This window comes from Chlorocebus sabaeus, chromosome 27, assembly GCF_047675955.1.
Source record: "Chlorocebus sabaeus isolate Y175 chromosome 27, mChlSab1.0.hap1, whole genome shotgun sequence".
NCBI classification, from domain to species: Eukaryota; Metazoa; Chordata; class Mammalia; order Primates; family Cercopithecidae; genus Chlorocebus; species Chlorocebus sabaeus.
In genome coordinates, this window is record NC_132930.1 from 14,622,774 (window position 1) to 14,643,106 (window position 20,333).

The following is a 20,333-nucleotide window of genomic DNA, read 5'->3' on the forward strand; positions in this document are numbered from 1 at the left end:
AATAATCACAAAACATGCAAAAATATTTATTTCATGAAATTTGAGTAATTTCTTAATACATAATTTTCTTACTGGGCATGGTGTATGTTAATTTTTTGAAAACAAATGTGTGATAATTTCCTTCTCATTTAGAAGTCACGAAATAAAAACATATTACATTGTCTTTAAGTTGTATTGCTGTTTATCTTCTTTTAGCCTGATCAAATACAATCCCTCATTTAAAAATCAATTCCTAATTACATTTGTTCCATATGATTTCCTCCAGGGACTCCAGCTTCAAATGATACTAAATTTAATGAATCTCTTAGCACCTATTGATCCAAATATTTTAGCATTTTTTATATATCTTGTATTATGGTATTCTACTAACTGTATCATTATGACAATGAAACAGATAATTTAAAGTACTTAATATGTTTTAATAAACTAAAATGACTCTATAGTTTTAATATACAGAAGAGGCATAAGTCAACATCTTTTGAGTTCAACTATATTAATTAGTTTGTTATAAATAATCACATCAGAGTAGTGTGCAAGTCAGAGGCGATTGTTCTAGGCCTTTAAAGGACTAACAATTAGGAATTTCAAAGATACTATCAAGTGTGTTACTCATTTTGCCTGTTAAACTATATCCATTGCCTCAAATTTTGAGAAAGAAATGATTGCATAAAAATAACAAGCTTTATTTTTACATTTGCAGATTCTAGCCAAAACTAAAAATATAGATATTAATATATTGTCTGTGACAAATTTCTAGTAGAACCAGAAACCACTAAAAGTGATGGAATCCTAAAGAGCTTCAAAAAGTATAATTCATGTAGGCCATTTATTTTTATGGATTATTTAGAATATGTTGGCTGTGATTTTCATTATATTTCAAAGCATTTTCCTCTTTACAAAGAAAATTTTAATATACATCAGTTTTGTGGGTCATTGACCTAGTATGTAGCACTGTAGCATGTTCCTTTGCACATTGTAGGGGCTCAGTAAATATTTCTTGAAGGAATGAACTGCTGTTTAATGTTTTTATTCGTTCACTTGAGCTCCCAGTAAACATTAAGATTCAGAATAAATCAGAACGTGGCTAAAAATGTGTTAGAAAACTGTTAGAATGGTAACCACTTAAAACTTTTTTGATTTCCCAGTTTCTTAGAACCATCTGGGCATTCTTCTAATTAAAAAAAAAAAAAAAAAAAGAGAGAATCTATTCTTAAGTTTGAAAAAAAAAAGTCACAATTTCTGGTGGGTGTTTTTGATAACATAGCTTCAGACTATCATGGCATACTTGCTTGGCAAAATATTCCAGTAGCCCTGAAACTCTGCCAATAAACTCTTATTGATGATTATATAACAATTGCTTAGGAAACATAGCCTCTTGTTCAGACTTGTGACCTAACATGGCAAATTTTATGTTTTCTTTAGAAAATGTGTATGTTAATTTTGGTTCAAGATGTGTAAACAAAGACATGAGCAATGTGGAAAATTAAAAGGAAAAAAACTACGATTTGTTGAGTTAAATGATTTTTAACAGAAAAGACAACCCAGAACTGCCTAGCAGGCATATTTTTCAGCTGTTGTTTAATTTGTGAGTGAAATGAATATGCAAACTGAACATACTGCTTAATTGGCCTTTACAAGGGAGATCGATAACACAGAAACGTTAATTGTTTCAGCTTTACAGCCGAGACTGAAAAAGAGAAACAAGATTGGATTGAAGCTGTGCAGCAATCAATAGCAGAAACTCTCTCTGATTATGAAGTAGCTGAGAAGATTTGGTTCAATGAATCTAACAGGAGCTGTGCAGATTGTAAAGCCCCGGATCCTGACTGGGCATCCATCAATCTCTGTGTTGTCATCTGTAAGAAGTGTGCAGGTAATTAGTGATAAGTGTTGCTCATCACTGCTTTGTGGCAGACAGACACTGAATGCTCTTCATTGTTATATATTATATATTGTAGCTAATGGTTGTGAAAAGTAAAACTAGAGAAAGCTTATTACATTTAAATCAAATTCAGAAATAGCTTATGAGTCTAAACTTCTCTTATGTATGACTTAGATATAAAAATGGATTTTTAAGCATGTAATCATATTTTGTGCCTACTGGTCAATGTATAGATTTTAAAAAGGCAATGTTGAAATTTCTAGATTTTAGGTATGTATGTTTTAGTATGCATCCTGAACAAGCTTGCATCTTTAACTTGAAGATTCATCCACCTTTCCCCAGTCATTTTTGGTAACACATATTTTTCACCTCAATGTTGTTTTGAGCACTAAACTTCATATGCCAGATCTGGTATCTCTTATAATAAGAATTTTTATAAAGAAGCACTTCACAAGACTATTGATGTTTATGAATACAAACCGGTACTATGACTGGTTTTCTTCTTGCGACATCACACCTGACAACCTGACCTCTCCGTGTATTTGAGAGCTCAGACAGTTGCCCAAGTGAGTGGAAGGAAGTGGACCCCAGCTTAGGTGTGTGATCATGGAAGTTTTGGAGAAAGTTAACTACAGTCTAAACTTCAGTTGTCCTGGACTACCTGTGTCCCACCACCTTCTCTCTCACTGTCCGTATACACACACACACACACACACACACACACACACACCACACAGAGAGAGATGAGAGACAGAGAGAGAGAGAGAGAGAGAGAGAGAGAATGCAGCTTGAATGCTAACCACTGTGCTGGTGTGCGGAATTGAAAACGTGTTTAAGACATGACATTTCCTTCATGATAATGAGACGAATGTTGGACTAGAGTTGAATACAGGCTTCAACAAGAACGCTGGAGAGGAGCACCTACCTCAGCTAGAGTGCAGTGAGTAGTGCAGCGACAGGAGTTCCTTCAGATCCTGAACACTTTTCTAGAGCACTGTTCAACTGCATTTCTCATCAAACTAAGATAGATTTCCTCACCAGCTAATTAATAATATCAATCACAACAAAAAATGCCCGTGAATCACCTTCTACTTTGTATTTTATCCCATCTTTTTCTTCTCTCCAGTTTCATTGGAAGAGACGGCCTTTGTGCTCTTCACAGCTGCTTTTTTTCTACCTTTGCTTCCTTTCTTTCCTCCCTGCTTAGGATACCACTTCATCACTTGTTCACTCTCTTATGTAAGTATTCAGCCATGGTTTCTTTTGTTTCATTGTATTAACTTGCACAAGTTTGTCTCATTAAACCATCAGGATTTCTGAAAGTTACCCATTTCCTTCTGTGTGTCAATCTCTGTCCCCTTTTCCTTTCATAGACAGGATGTTATAAGGAGTTGTAGTGTGCATAGGTTTTCTTCATTCCTTTATCTTCCTAAGTTTTCTTCAGCATTCTGTAATCAACTACCTTTTCACTCAACTGCCGTAAAAATCTTTTCACCACATTTACCAATGTATTTTACCTCTCAATTTTGGTGTGGTCACTTACTATCTTTATTATTGTCTCTTTATTTGAGACTCTTGACAACATGTCTCTCTGTGACATCCATCCTCCCTTAGCTTACAAGATACCATTCGCTCTGTGTGTTCTTATTACCAGTCTTTTTTTTTTTTTTTTCCCAGGTTACTTTTCATGTTTGTGAGATACATGTGTTCCCTTGGGTTACATTCTCACTTCTCTTTTACTGTATTGCTGCTGAGTGATGTTATTTATCACTTTAATTCCACACTCATTTTTAAGCAGATGATTCTCACGCTGTCGGACACCGAACTCTTATGATTATATGCCTACTAGAATCTCTACTTAGATTTGCCAAATACACCTCAAATGTAACATGTCAAAAATGGAGCCATTGTTGTTCCCCTCAGCCCATTTCATAAAACTGCACATTTCCATACCTTCTCAATCTTGGTCAGAAGCAATACTGTCTACGCTGCACTCTCAAAGCCTAAAATCTGAGACACCTTCTTGACTCTTCCTCTTTCCTTCAAACCCACCAAGTCTCATTCATTTTATCTTATCAACCTCTCTCAATCTGTCTGCTCCATTTTGTTTTCCTGCTGCCTCAACTCAGAATCTGTCATGCCTGGGTTACTCCAGCAACCCCTTTCATGTCTTCCTACAGGCTTTTAAGTTTTTACCTTCTGGGTACTGTATTGCCTGTAGGTAGTCATTATAAATGCAAACCTATGCAGATTTATTCCATAGGAATTTAGGGCTTTGTACTTTAAGTAGTTTCTACCAAAAAAAAAAAAAAAAAAAAAAAAGACAAGAACCTCTTACCTATTGTAGGGAAAGGAATGAATATGAATATTCATTGTTCATTAGGCTAAGGGCCCTTAAGATCAAGGATAGTGGACTGTATACTTTTTTCCTTCTCAGCTTTGAAATAATCTGACATAGCCTGGTTGCTCAGTGATGACTGAATGATGATATTTACAGCACAATTGAATTGACAGTAATAAAATTCTGGGCTCTTACTCTCTTCCAGACATACTTGTTGAATAAAGTATTCATGTCAGATTTTTAAGGACACACTTATTAGACATGTAACTAGTTTTACAATAGTCAAGTTTTTGTAACAGTAAAGAAATATTATCTGCATTTACATACATGTGGTTTTAGCAAGCTTTACAAAAGGTTTTCAGTGGCCTATTTCTAGCTGATTACCAAATGAGGAAATATTTATACATGTATCTGTACATATGCGCACATGCACATAAATATATTTTTAAGTATAGTTTTTTTATCAGTGCAGATGCTGATGATGATTGCTGCTGTTTTTATTGTAGCCAGCTGTGATTGGTCTAATTCCCACTACTATTGTTAGTGCTCTTGTCATCTTGTCATTGAGGAAAGCAGGTATTGGCGTGTTTTAAGTTGAGGAGATACACAACGAACATACACAGACATATACACTTTTTTCCAAAACAAAGTAAAATAAATTTACATACAAATTAAAATAGAAATGAAATTGTGTTTTGACTCTAGGCCAGCATAGATCTTTGGGACCAAAAGATTCCAAGGTTAGAAGTCTAAAAATGGATGCTAGCATTTGGAGCAATGAACTCATCGAGGTGAGTCTTATTTAACCTGAATGGGGTTGTGGTAGGGGTTCAGTTTGCAGAGACTGGGAGGAGGTATGCCATGGGGTGGGGTGGCAGGAATTTTTCTCAGGGCTCTTTGATAAAGTTCTCATTACATTACGAAAATAGCTTATAGACTTTTTAATAGTAACTCTTTGAGAATGCTTCCTAAATGAGATAGTTATTTTAAAAGTAAAAGTATAGATGATCCTTAATAATAATAATAAGGATTTAGAAAGGTTTGCCAGCTTTTTTTTTGTGTGTGCTAGAACTATGTGTGTGTGTGTGTGTGTGTATGTGTGTGTGTGTGTGTGTGTGTGTGTGTGTGTGTGTGTGTGTCTTAAACCCAGCATGGGTAAAATAATAGGAGAGTGAATGAGAACATTTGGAAAAATTTACTGTTCTTTACTTTGGTCATACTCTGTCATTAACTGTGATCGAGGCTACTTTGCTGTGTCCTGTCTCCATTTTCGGCTCCTGTTCCACCACCAAGCACTTTAGACAGCATTAGCCCACCTACTCGGCCATTTAAAGTGAATCTGTCTCAGTTGGAGTGTCAAAGAATGAAAATACTTTTGCTACTATTTGTGTTGTTTGCAATTCTTTACAAGCTAATTTCTTTCCATTATTTAGAGTGGCTAGGCTGTATTCAAAACTGATCATAGTATCTGCTTTCACTCCTTTTTCTGGAAGAGTTAGGTCTGTCAGTTGTTTTCCTGTACTTTATACTAAGTTATGCTTTAATTTATAATATAATTCAGTTTCCTGCAGATTCAAATACCTTTTATGAACTGATATATTATGGGGTTTTTTTTTTGTGACAATTCAGCTTTTTATTGTCATTGGAAACAAAAGAGCAAATGACTTTTGGGCTGGTAATCTTCAAAAGGATGAAGAATTACATATGGACTCACCAGTAGAAAAGAGAAAAAACTTTATTACTCAGAAATATAAAGAAGGAAAATTCAGAAAAACCCTTTTGGCATCTCTCACTAAAGAAGAATTAAATAAGGTATTCAATTAAACATAACAGGAGACATGGATTTTAATGTCTTTTTAATAATGTGCCAAGATTCTTGAGAAAAAGTAAAAAATCTTATACAATCTGACAAAATTATTTATTTTATTTCCTTTTGTGAGATTATTTCAATGGTTTCCCCCTTGTTTCACTTAAGGATTCATTGTCAAAAAAGCATAAATTCTTCCTCCATAACTGAAGTTTCCTGCTAACTCATGGTGCCACAATCTGAGGATTTGGAAGCAAATGGGGATCCAGTAAAGTGAAGTCTGAGGACTGATATAATGTGGGAAGAAAGGATGAGAAGAGATGTAGAGGCAGCTTATTATTTCAAGGCAAAAGAAAAAAAAATTCTAGCAATTCCTATTGTTTGTACAAAGATGATATATAACATAAGTCAATCATATTTTTTATTGCCTCTTTCTCACTGTTCTTCCTCCTTCCTATCCTCGACCCCCGAGGGGAAGATCCTGAATTTGCTTTGCACTCATCTTTCAATTTCTCATAGCACTTAATAATTCAAATATTCTGCAGCTCCTGATTAGATTGGAAAATATATATTAACATTAATATGAAAAACACTTAATGGTTACTTCATTATTATATTGAAATATTTTGATTCTCTGCACATCAACCATTATCATAGTATGTAAGCATAAAAATGTCTTCCAAAGCAGGTATGATGGATTAGGTTTAGAAGAAACATCATAGCAACCAAACAATGAATTGAGACTTGGAGGTCTTGGGTTGTAATTTAGATTCACACAAACCAGGCCTTTTGTGCCTATTGCCTAATTCATGGCATAATTATTAGTAGCTGCCTTAGGATAAAAGGAATACAGACTTTATCCTATACATGAATTGTCAGACTTTCACTCATTTTAATGGCTAAAATCTTTTCTTTCCTTAAGATGTGTATTCTCTTTTAATGACCAGGCTCTGTGTGCTGCTGTAGTGAAACCGGATGTTCTAGAAACAATGGCTTTGCTGTTCAGTGGAGCAGATGTCATGTGTGCCACTGGAGACCCCGTGCATAGCACCCCCTATCTGCTAGCCAAGAAGGCTGGGCAAAGTCTGCAAATGGAATTTCTCTACCATAACAAATTCTCAGGTTCGTCACTGTCTCTTCATTAACCTGGTCCCTTCCGATATATCCGTAAAAGGACTGAAGCATGAATCTATTTATTTTTCAAATAAGAGAAACCATCAGAATGAAGAAAAATGTAATTACCGAAAAGATGGAGAGGCCTAAGACTATTTCTTATATCATTTCAATAAAAAGTTTAGGAAGTCAATCTTTTATATTCTCTTAATCTTGTAAATGGAAGATTAAAATAGCTAACCCACATAATCATTTCCACCAACATTAAATCCGATTTTCATATATGAATAATAAACATGACTTAAGTGCTTATTTGCAAATTTTATGCAAAGTAAAATAAATATCTCTATAATTATTCTTTGGTAAATTTTAAGTAGTTTTTCTTCTAGCTCAAAACTCATGTACATATGATAAGCAAAAGGAAAATTGTTTATATTTTAGATATTTCTTTAATTTTTCTAGATTTCCCTCAACATGATATTCATTCTGAAGGTGTATTTAGTCAAGAGTCTTCCCAGTCCACATTCCTCTGTGACTTTTTGTATCAAGCTCCTGCTGCTGCTTCCAAACTCTCTTCAGAGAAAAAACTGCTTGAAGGTATTTTTTTCTGTTCCTTTTAGATATTGTCTGATAAAAACTTTATTCCATTATCAAAACAATTAGGTTTAGATTTTGATTTTTTGAGATGTTAGATTTGATCTCCAAGTAGAGATATTTTTGAGGATGTATAAACGCTTCTAGGTACAAATATTATTTCATATACTGCAGCAGGGATTTACCATTGGGTTGGAATGCTGAGTGAATTCTCAACAGAATTCACTGATACCTACCTTAAGGCTAACCAATTCTGTTTCAGGTTATAAAGGTTATTCCGACAAAAAAAAAAAAAAAACGTGAAATCAGCTCCTTTCCTTAGGGATGGACACCCCAACTGGCTTACTAGATAATGCAGATAAATGTGAACACATAGGAAGAAATGACAAAATTTTAGTACATATTCAATTAGAGTACTAAGTAATATCAAAAAGTTCACTTTTTTTTTTTTTCTGATGAAAAGTATGTGTGTCTGTGTGTGTGTTTGTTTAAGTAAAATAAAACTTAAGCTTGATTTCAAAAAATGATGAGAATCTGATTTAACAACATACTCTAGGTTTGGGGAATTAACTGAGCAGAGTCACAATGGGGCATTTATTCATTTATCCTTCCAACTCCTTGTGTCAAACTGATGCTAGGTATTGGGAGTTTAAAAATGACTAAGACACAGCCCTTATGCTCATGTATATACATTGGAACAAATCTGAGAAATATAGGCAGGAAAATATAATGCAATCTGCCTTACTGGAACAAAGAGTGTAAGAGAGATTAAGCTGTACCTGCCAATTGATGGTGGCCATTGATGGGCTCTGGAGCCTAGCATTAATTCACTAGGTGATATAATTCAGCTATATTACTCAATCAAAAGAACTACAGAATGACAAACTTACTGTAGAGTGTTAGTCCTCATATATGTGATTTGCAGTTCTTATTTCAATATAAAAGCTTTATTTCCAAATATATATATATATGAGACATATAATATATCCTGAAGCAGAATTATATTGGGATTAACTATGCATTATTAGATTTTCCTGAAAAGAATAGCTGTCCTATAGTGAGTGAGCATGTATTATGTGTAAGGCATGGCTTTAGGTACTTTACATACATTAATTATAATCCTCATAAAAGTCTGCAAGATCATTGATGTTATGTCGATTTTCACATGAACAATGAAGCTCAGCATGAAACAGAAGTTTACACCTGATTTGTGTTCTCATTGTTACAGTAGCACTTTAGCTTTGGTCAAAGTGTGACAGCCAGATGACAGTAGAATGGCAGAGCATTTTTATCCTTTGAATTAGATGTTTTTGATTCTTTCGACAATTGGTTTTTGTCATCCTATACTCAGCCTAGCCAATAATAAATGTCAGATTTTACTGAGTTTTTGTTGTTTTGTTTTTGTTTTATTGTCTTCCACTTTTACTGTCAGTATTATCCCTAAGTAGTTAAAAGATAAGTGATCAGAAGATGAAAGTTCTTGGACACTCTGTGAATTGACTATATCAATCATCAAAATAATTAAAGTACTTAAAAAAAGTTTAGAAGAATGTTTCTTCTAAATACTCGGATATCACAGACTCATTCTTCAGACCAGTTTTATAAAGATCAAATGGGGATTTAAACACAAGAGTTTCTTCCCAAGACTTTTCAATATATTGTAAGCATTGTACAGGTTAAAAATAATCTTTATATTATTTTTGACAATTGTGGTTATAATATTTGTAAACTTACCAGTCTTCTTTAATATTTTCTTGAAAGAGATTGGTTTTTAAATTTATTTGAGTACTACATTGATGTAATAAACAATTGTAACTAAATAATTCCATTTTTTGTATATTAACTATGGATTTTTGGTTAAAATTTATTTTAAAAAAGAAACGGGTGCATTATCTATATATGTAATTTATGGATATTTTTCCATTTTAAAACACTACCTTTTAGGTAATATGAAAGTTAGCTTCTGTATTTTTTCTATATAGTACAATAGCAATGATTTTAATGAAAATAATCTGGCAGGGTATTCTTTGATTGTCTTAATATCTTTCATCCAATTTACCAGCAAGTTCTATCACTTCAAACTCAAAATAGATCTTGAAGCGATCTTGAAGCAGCTGGCTACTCTTCATTTCCACTGACGTCCTTCCAGCCACAGTAACCATCCTGACCTACCTATGCTGCAGTGCCTTCCTTAATTGTCTTTCTGTATTTACCCTAGCTTCCCTTCAAAACTGTCTCCAAGAAAGAGGCTTATCTTTTTTGTTTCCTTCCTTCCTTCTTTCCTTCCTTCCTTCCTTCCTTCCTTCCTTCCTTCCTTCCTTCCTTCCTTCCTTCCTTCTTTGCTTCCTTCCTCCCTCCCTCCCCTCCCCTTCTTCCCTCCCTCCCTCCTTCCCTCTCTCCCTCCCTTCCTTCCTTCCTCTCTCTCTTTTCAGATGGAGTCTTGCTCTGTCGCCCAAACTGGAATGCAGTGGCACAATCTCGGCTCACTGCAACCTCTGCCTCCCGGGTTCAAGTAATTCTCTTGCCTCAGCCTGCTGAGTATTTGACATTATAGGCACCCACCGCCACACCCAGCTAATTTTTGTATTTTTAGTAGAGATGAGATTTCACCATGTTGGCCAGGCTGGTCTTGAACTCCTGACCTCAAGTAATCTGCCTGTCTCAGCCTCCCAATGTGCTGGGATTACACGCGTGAGTCATTGCGCCTGGCCAATTATCTTTAAAAATGGAAATCACCCAGGTAGTCAGAAGGCTGGGATAGGAGGATTGCTTGAAGGCAGCTTGGGCTACATAGGAAGATCATGTCTTCTACAGGTCAACAACAACAACAAACAAACTGGAAAACTGAACATGTAATTCCATTGCTCAAATCTAGTGGCTCCTCATTCCAGAATATAACCTTATTTTTTATTGTGACCTAAAAGACCTTTTTAGTAGAATGCCGTGAACCTGGGAGGCGGAGCTTGCAGTGAGCCGAGATCGTGCCACTGCACTGCAGCCTGGGAGACAGAGCAAGACTGTGTCTCTACATGGTTACTTGCCTGGCTGTGCTGGTTTCCTCCCTATTCCTGGAACATGCCAAGTCCTTTTCTGCCTCTTTTGGTCCTTTTCACCTGCTGTTCCCTCTGCAAAGAGGGCACTTCCCCCAGTCTGGTTCCTTCTTATTCAGGAATCAATTCAGTTCCCCCTAGTTAGTGAGGCCTCTCTAACACCCTACTAATGTGTGAACCCACTGCCAGCCCTTCTCGTTCATAGGATGCTGTGTATATTCATCCTACCACTGATCACACGGAGATGTGCTGTTTCCATTTATTTGTTTCTCTTTCCCCCGAAGTGAAAGCTCAATGAGGCATCAGCTTTTTCTAGCTTGTCAAGGATTATCAAATCTTTGATACCCAAAACAGTGTCAGCACATGGTAGGACATGATAAGTATTTGTGGAATGATAGAAGAATCATTTTTTAGGAAAGTTACCACTAGTGTAAATGGATGACTCATATGTCAATAATTTGGTTTTGATCTGTGGATAAAAAGATATAATTGCTGGTACAAAGCATATTTTGTGCAGAAAGCCCCTACTTACAAATGAACAGGAAAAGTTGAACTATCCAGAAAAACTTCTGTATTTGTTTCTTTTTCTTCCTTGAAGTTTGTGCAATAGTGTTGTTTCTGTTGAACATCAGATTTATGAAAAAAATGAATTATTTGGAAAGATTTAGAGATTAAAGTGTGGTTGTCACCTTTGCCTCTGAAAGCAAGCACTTGGATGCTACCACTCCATCAGCACTTGTCAGGACAGCCATAGAGCAAAATGATTAAAAACAGAGACAAAAGTCTGGGAATAAAATGCATGCAGTTCCAGAGTTTCAGAGGCTTCAAATTGTCAGTTCAGGTTTTCGAGATTTGAAGTTTTTCTAGCCTCTGGTTATGAAGACTGATCTGTATTTTTCTTTTTTTTTTCCCTTTTCAGTTTAGTGTTCATGAAAAGAAAGATGGATTGCTTTTGTTGAGCCTAAGCACAGAGTTGAATAATAGCATCCTGGTTTTGTTTTCCCTTTTCCTACCTCGACCATATTTTTTCCCTTGATATCTTAGCTTGATTTGTTTACACAGTATTCGATTTTTAAAAAGAAAGTGGTTGTTTTGGATTACTAGAAATTATATTTGTCTGTTTATATTTAACTTTGTGGATTAACACTGAGGAATTTTGAAGATCTTTTGTTCTGTGAAAGCCTAGATTGTATAGCTTAAACATGTTTTTCCAAAGCTAAAACACGTGTCTTTTAAATGAAAAGGATTACTAACATATATTACTGTTTGTAGTGGGTGTTGAATACTATTAATTTAGGAAATTTCTCATGAAACGAATTCACAGTTTCAAAAAATAACAGTTTTGCCTTAACTACCTCAGATGTATTGTATACATATGTATTAGAAGGTATGACTTCTTTACCCTAATACATTTTTGAGATGAATTTATATAGTTCAAGCATTTAACAGATACAGTGAGTAACTGTGTGCAGGCGCTAAGAGGGCGGCTTCCAGAACCCACCTGCCAGTGAGGTTAAAACAGCAACTTTCAGAACCCAATTGCCTGGAGTTCCTTCCCCACCTCTGATGCTAAGTACTTAATGTGACCTCAAGAATGTCGATTAACCTGTTATGTGCCAGTGAAAAGGGTACAAGGAAGGGGCATAATATAATTGACATAACTGGGTTGTTCTGAGGATTCAATGAGTTAAAGCATGTAAAATGTGTAGAACAGTGCATGACACATAAATATGATGATGATGATGAAGAGGAGCACTGAAGAGCTTATGTTTAAACACAGTTGCCCCTGACTTCCAGTTAGCTTTTGAGTTTAGTTATGTTGTCCTGTAGGCTGTAGCCGACATTTACGGTATCCAACTATATTATGTCTATCATTCCATGGTAGTGTTTCAGTTGGTCACCTCTGGGGAATTCTTTACCTGTGCTTGGGTAAATCTTGTAGTAATGTTTTTCTTCACTGATCTCAACATGAAGATTGAATAGAAAGAATGAATAACCCTTCTTGCCAGTCCACTAAATTTACTTGCATCCTATAAGCTCCTATTTATGGAACAGCTGAGGCCTGAGTGTCATTCATTCTGTGGCCCCAGTTTTATGTTGGTAAACAGCTTCCTTTAACAATTAAAATGACTTGTGGAGCAAAGAGGGTTTCGAGGAGGGTACCGACATTTCTCAAAGTCAGATTTAGGAGTGAATATCTAAATTAGCCCAGGCAGACCAGCATCATATAACATAATCTTGCTGAATCTTTTCATTGCTTCCCATATCAATGGGAATGTCACGATTTGCTGTCACAGCTTCATTATTATAAATCCTCAAAGACAATATGTGTGCCTGCCTTGTCTGACTTCTAGCCCGTTTCACTTACAAAAATAAAGCTAAGAAATGGTTACAGAAATGAGAAAGCTACAGGCCTAACTCTCCTCAAGCTTATAATTCTAACTGAAAATGAGTTTGTACATACCATTTTAAAGAGATGTGTCATTTGTTTCCCATTAGAATTTACATAATGAGATTCTGCAGTCACATTTATGTTATGCTTAATTCATTTGGCACTGTTTGTTTAAGACCTTCGAATGGCTCCCACTTGTCTAAGTGAGAGAGGCACAAACTCCTGAACACCTGTCAAGTGAGACTCTTGGGGTCTGGCCTCTGCCGTGAACCTGCAATCTTGTTTCCCATTTCCCAACTTCACATATAATCTGATTCTCTGGGCAAATAGGGTTTCTGCAGTTTCACCTTTCTATGACTTTCTTCTTACTGTTCTTTCCTGATGCTATGGAAGGATTGTGGCTCTGAATGCTTTTTTTGCTACTTTAGAAACATGCCTCCTAAATCATGAGGGATTATTTTATAGACTTTTTTTTCTTTGCAGTTTTTTTTTTTTTTTTTTTTTTTTTTAAATCACTTCAATATGAGGGGTGGCTTACCTCCTTGAATGCTTCTAATCTACTAAAGAGACAACCTGCTGGTTATCATTTTGAACGCATCTCCCCTTTCATTGGATTACAAGCTGCCTGAGAACAGGGGTGGATCTCCTAATCTATGACAGTGATTAACTATGCACTGAATAATTGTACATTTTTTATTTATTCTCTTATGAAGATTCTTCTAGACATCTGAGTGCATTGCTTTGAAATTACTTCCAAACTCCCTTTGATTAGTATTTTGACTTTATCTTTTCTTATATTTTAGAAACTCGCAATGAATGTTCATTTAAAAATTGTGGCTTTTCACGATTTTTATCTAACTGTGCAGGACGTACACTGTGACTCACGATTTGAGGGCCCTGGAATTATATATCACTTTTGACCAGGAATTGCTTTGGTCTCTGTTAGTTTTCTTTTCCAGTGCCCATAAAAGATTCGTTTATGCTATTTGCTTCTGCCAGTCATGATTGGACTTTCCATTTGGTAATTCATTTTCAGAGTACTGTGTCCTATCTAGCTTTTTAGGTGTCACCATTTTGATTGTTACTCCTTGTGATTGTTTTTTGAAGCCAAATACATTGTCTTGTTTTCTTTCATGTCACCCCCACACCCACCTAAGATTCTGATCATATGCTAAAGGAAAAATTTGAAATTAGTTTAATATATTCTTAAGCTTTTAAATTAGTTTGACTAATAATTTGAGACTTACAGAAAAGTTCTAAGAATAGTGCAAATAATTCTCATATACCTTTTGCCCAGATGTATCAATTATTAACATTTTACATTTGCTGTATTTTTCTTTCTGTGTATGTGTATATATATGCCTATGTATAATACACATACATATGTATCATGTATGTATATACGGGTACATATTTATCTCATACTTTATATGCACACTTAAAAGTAAGTTGCACACATGACACCTCTTTACCTTTCGTAGTTCAGTATGTATTTCTTTAGAAGAAGGGCATTTATAAATAATACCTTAAAGTAACCACAGAACAGTAATCCAACTTCAGAAATTATCTAATATATAGACTTTCTTCATTATATCAAATATATAGACCTTAGTAGTCTTAGTGTCTGTAGATCGAATCTATATTTTAGGTGATGGTCTGATTTAGCCTGCAGGTGGTAGCGTGCTGACTTCCGTATAAGATGAATTTGAAATCTTCTGAACAAGCATTAAGGGCCCTGCAGATTCTGACCCTTCTTCTTTTGCATACCTACCATAAGCTGCAGTCTCACTTTTTATGCTACATTTTTTTTTTCCTTTTAATACTCTGTACAGACATTTCATTCTCTGCAGCTTCAGAGTTGTTTTTCAACAACCTCTTTATGGCTCTGCCTTCTCTGGTCATCAATGTCACAGCCATTTTTGTTTTATACATTCCTTGCTACTAGATTGTAAATTCTTTGGAGAGCAGAGAATATGACAACTTTATATCCCACACAGCAATATCATATACTTTATGTGAAATAGGCAATTAATAAATGTATTTACTTGCATCCAACCATTATTTAGAAGCATGTATTTGTTTTTAAAATTAGATTCATGATTAGCTCAATTTGTTATTTGTTTTGTTTTAAATTCTTAGAGACAAATAAAAAATGGTGTGTTTTGGAAGGAGGCTTCTTGAGTTACTATGAAAGTGATAAGTCTACCACACCTAATGGCACCATTAATATCAATGAAGTTATCTGCCTGGCTATACACAAAGAGGACTTCTATTTAAATACTGGGTAGGTCTATCTTTACACAATTAGGAGGTAAAATGTATTTTCAGATAATTATACCAGGTAATGAGAGTTTTGTTATTTTAGTTATTTAGTTGCTTCTAATAGAAGGGTTGAATGGTTTTTGAAGCTTACTTACCTTGCCCTTTTGGAAATTTCTTTTGGGAATTCACTATAAAGCAGGAAAACTAAAATATTTACAGTAGGTAATATGAAGTGCTAACATGTTCGAATCAAATCTTATGTATTTTTTTTTTGAGATGGAGTCTCACTCTGTCACCCAGACTGGAGTGCAGTGGCGTGATCTCGGCTCACTGCAACCTCCGCCTCCTGGGTTCAAATGATTCTCATGTCTCAGCCTCCTGAGTAACTGAGATTGCACATGCCACCACACCTAGTTAATTTTTATATTTTTAGTAGAGATGGAGTTACACCATATTGATCAGGCTGGTCTCAAACTCCTGACCTCAAGTGATCCGCCCATCTCGACCTCCCAAAGTCCTGGGATTACAAGTGTGAGCCCCTGTGCCTGGCCAAATCTTATGTAAATGTATAGCATATCATTTATGACCATTGTAGTCATTTAATTTTTTTACTTATTATTTAAAATAGTGTACTAGTGGTAAAATTCATTTATCCATTTAATGAGTATCATAATTAAAACAGATAAAAAAGGAGAATATTCTGTGATGATCTATTCACATTAAAATAAACTATTTAATATTATATTGAAATGCTAAATTTCTTAAAGATATATTTGTTAATTTAATGGTCAGAAAAAGTCACAATGAATAGATTAAGCATTATTTATGTAATATATTTGACTCACCTATACTATAGTTTAAATAAATCTCCGTGAGGACTTTAAAAGCAGGCCCCTAAGATCTTTGGAGTGAAAGTATCTTATCATGTTTTTTGATGTAATTAATGAAAAACATTGACATTAAAATCTGAAAAAAATCAGTTTTATAGGAGCATAGATTTTAAATAAGATTTTTATATGAGAAAGTGAAGAGATTTGCAAAGCTCTTATTTACATAAAACTATATTGAACATATTACCTTTATTTTATGATGACTAATTGAGATGACTTGTTTTCTAGTAAATCTGATTTGATTTATAATATGAACAAAACTGATTACTAATTGACTTTTGTTTTAATCTTAATAGTGTTTTACCCTAAATGATTATTCAATGTAATATGACTTATGGAATGTTAAAATAAGTGGATTCTATATATTAAGTTACTAATTAGTAAATGAAATATAACAAATATAATTAATACTAGTTTATGTCAGTATATTAATATGTTAAAAATAAAATATTCTTGATGACATATACTGATACAAGTAGATATGCAAAGAGAAAGTATCTACAATGAGATGCGGTTAAAAAATAATTGTTGCCATAATATTCTTGCTGAATTGCCTCAAATAGCACATTGGAGAGTATGACCCCAATAATGTAGGCACTGAAGAGTTATATAGACATATTTTAGGAAGAGAGCTGGAAGAAGTGGTAAGGAGATTGGAGGAAGAGAGACTATAATTGTTGAGAATTTAACTAGAGGAAGAGAGTGAACTGATAAGATTAAAAGACTGACTGGACGAAGAGTTGATGTTAAGTGGAAGAATAAGTTACACTCAAGGGTTTTGAGCTTGTTGTGATGAGGTTCATTGTGATGCTTCTAAATTAGGATGTGAAGGAGATACAGCAGGCTTGGGATGGAAAAGAGGAGAAAGGAAGATGACTTTGGCATAGGGTATTTTGAGATTTTTAGGTAACAGTAGCACACATACTTAGCATGTACTAAGAAATAAATGGAGTTGTGAATGAGGAACTCAGGAAAGAATTCAGAGCATGGTATGTTGCTTTAATGTTATCTATAGTAAGAGTTAGAAATTTGGAGTAAGTTGAGATGATGAAAGGAACATTTATCTTTCTTACGAAAACTGTAAGAGAGTGTTAATGCTTCATGTGTTTGTGTTCTGGAGGGAACCTGCTGTATGACTGGGCCTATTTGAAATTAGACAAGAAGAGTATTAAAAACTGTTTGGGCAATGTTTTCTTTGAACAGTTGGTCAGAGTAAATCAAGAAGGAGTGGTGAGAGAGGGAAGACCAGACCAAGGAGAGCCCTTTGCTACATCAGTCAACTGATGAGTGTCCAGGGCGTAAACAAAGTTACACAATAGAATGATTAAGTGATTATACAAAATATTCCTTTTGTCCAGTCCAGTGTGTTCCATTTACCTCATCTGAATAAAATGCAAACCATTAACAGAATCTGATAGGATGATTTCACAGCATTACTTTACATTAAAAGGCATTTAATTAAAAAATTGACCTGTGTGCTATTTGTTTTCTTAGGAGCCAAACGTAACTGGTAGTATCTTTTTATTTGTGCATGTTTTAGGCCCATCTTTATCTTTGAGATCTACCTACCCTCAGAACGTGTGTTTTTATTTGGAGCTGAAACATCTCAAGCTCAAAGAAAATGGACAGAGGCAATAGCCAAGGTATTTAAATATTATGTTATTGCTCTAAATCCAGACAAGATTCTGAACTGGGAGTCTGTGTTTGAGCTGCAGGGGTCCATGAAAGTTTCATATAAGATTATAGGAATAAAGTTCATACTTCATTAGATTTTCAAAGAAAGTTGTCAAAAGAAGTAGCTACCTTCTAGGAGCCTTAAGCAGGGAAGAAATTAAAGTAAAACTTGGAGAAATAATTATTCAAATTAAGGCCATGTTTTTGATGGTTAGGATATTCTTAATATTGTAAAGTCATTTCTGTGTGTGTCTTTTTATAGGTAGATATTTTATTCAAGGTATACACAAAGGAGAAAGGAGCAGATTCAGGAAAATATATAAATGGAGAAAAATGCTGAAGGTTGACGTTTTGAAAAGTTCTACAAATCAATCAAGAGAATGTCTTGCGGTTTCAACTCTGTAGCAAGACAAGTGGTTTAAGATGCTGCCATTTGAAAATACATTATAGTTGTTCAGTTTTAACACTGATAGCAAGTTAAATTGTTTTGAATTTGGTGTTACCTTTGAATCTTTAAAATAGAAAAACTAAGATAATTTGTCTACCTTCTCTCATATCTGTAGATAGGGAAGGGATTTCCTATTTTCACTGTCTTTATTACTTTTTTGTATTTGTTTTAACAGCATTTTGTTCCCTTATTTGCTGAAAACTTAACAGAAGCTGACTATGATTTGATTGGTCAACTCTTCTACAAAGACTGCCATGCCCTGGATCAGTGGAGAAAAGGCTGGTTTGCTATGGACAAATCCAGTTTGCATTTTTGCCTTCAAATGCAAGAAGTTCAGGGAGATAGAATGCACTTAAGAAGACTGCAGGAGCTAAGTAAGAGTTTTTTTCCTCCCTTATCTTTGGAACACATTTCTTTGTTGCATACAATAGTGGTAGCCTTTAGCAAAATCTTGATGGCTCACTCCCAAACTTATGACTAAGTAGTATTAATATTTGTGTCTTCATGGATGTTTATTGTAGGGTTTTAAAAAAAATAAGTTTTTGCTTTTTGTTCTCCCTTCAGCAATCAGCACAATGGTTCAAAATGGGGAAAAACTGGATGTCTTACTCTTGGTAGAAAAAGGGAGGTAAGTGCCTTTTTGCTTTTTGTTCTTTATCTCAACAACTCTGGGCAGTGGGATTGTTTTGTTGTTATTATCTTGAGGGAGAAAACAATATTTTAAAACCTGTTGAAATTTTCTGAATCATATAAATATACATATATATAGTATATAGTCTTTCTTTGGGAAGACTATACCAATGATATTTACATATTTTTATAATTTTTATGACAGACTTATTGTGATCAATTATTGTATAGTTTTCTATAGACCTAGATTCCTCTGTGACATTTACATTTAAGTATTTGGAAAGCAGTTTGGTAATTATAAATGTATCTTCCTGGTAAGAATATGATGACTATAAGTTGTATTCTGAATTATCTATGCGTATGGGTCACGCATAGCTAAAATTTGATCTCTTGAATTTATTCAGTTTTTCAGTAACTAGTAAGCATCTACTGTGCATCAGGGACTGTTAAAGGTATTGGTGATATCATGATGAATAAAACAGAGAAGTCGCTACCATCATGAAATATGTATACTATTAGGGAAAACAGTGTAAGCAGACAAAAATAATTATATGCTGTTCTGTCCATCAATTTTAAATTCTACGCAGAAAAAGAAGTAATATAAAAATAGTCTGATGGAATAGTATCTATGTTTGCTAGCTAAGAGAAGAAATATTAGATGAAAGATCTTCATAAAGTGAAAAAGTAAATTTTGCAGTAATCCAGATAGAGTATTTCAGGTGTAGGGCCAAGGGTATTTGAAGACTCTAAGAGTGTGTTGTACTTGGCATGTCCAAGTTCTGCAAGGAAGCTGTGGTGGCTGGGAATATTTGAATGAAAGAGAGAGTGGGAAGAAATGATTTCAGAGATACCCACAACCTTATCATATAGGGCCTTATCAGTCATGATGTGTAAAGATTTGAAATTTAATCAAAATACGATGGGAAGCTGCTCAGTCTGAGAGCTGGGAAGTAGAATGGTCTGATTTATGTTTTTACTGGATTACTCTGACTCCAGATGAACAAGCTTCTGGGAGATGAAAGTGAAAGTGGGTGTTTAGTTAGGATACTGGCCGGGAAAGCGATGGCTTACCTGAGAATAGGAGTGGTTGGATATATCGTGAAGGTAGAGGTGTCAGGATCTGTTGATGGATTAGATAACTGTAAGAGTCAAAGATGATCCCAGAATTCTTGACCTGAGCAATTACTGAATTATGGTGCTGTTTTTTGAGAGAACAAATACTTGGAGCATAGAGGTAGGATATTCGTAAG

The 20,333-nt window shown here is 34.7% G+C and overlaps 1 protein-coding gene across 6 annotated transcripts in view; it reads left to right on the top strand.

The window, feature by feature from the left end:
• Positions 1 to 20,333, top strand: part of ARAP2 (ArfGAP with RhoGAP domain, ankyrin repeat and PH domain 2) — a 239,471-nt gene that overhangs the window by 80,690 nt on the left and 138,448 nt on the right. For all 6 annotated transcript variants that reach the window (XR_005243943.2, XM_008017680.3, XM_008017677.3 and 3 more), the window contains exons 11-19: positions 1,674 to 1,873; positions 4,929 to 5,014; positions 5,853 to 6,035; positions 6,978 to 7,152; positions 7,606 to 7,740; positions 15,319 to 15,463; positions 17,872 to 17,974; positions 18,629 to 18,827; positions 19,018 to 19,081. Coding sequence is in view for 5 of the 6 variants with exons in the window: in XM_008017680.3 (XP_008015871.3) it covers positions 1,674 to 1,873; positions 4,929 to 5,014; positions 5,853 to 6,035; positions 6,978 to 7,152; positions 7,606 to 7,740; positions 15,319 to 15,463; positions 17,872 to 17,974; positions 18,629 to 18,827; positions 19,018 to 19,081 (1,290 nt within the window). In the remaining variant the exon portion in view is untranslated. The remainder of the gene's footprint in view (positions 1 to 1,673; positions 1,874 to 4,928; positions 5,015 to 5,852; positions 6,036 to 6,977; positions 7,153 to 7,605; positions 7,741 to 15,318; positions 15,464 to 17,871; positions 17,975 to 18,628; positions 18,828 to 19,017; positions 19,082 to 20,333) is intronic.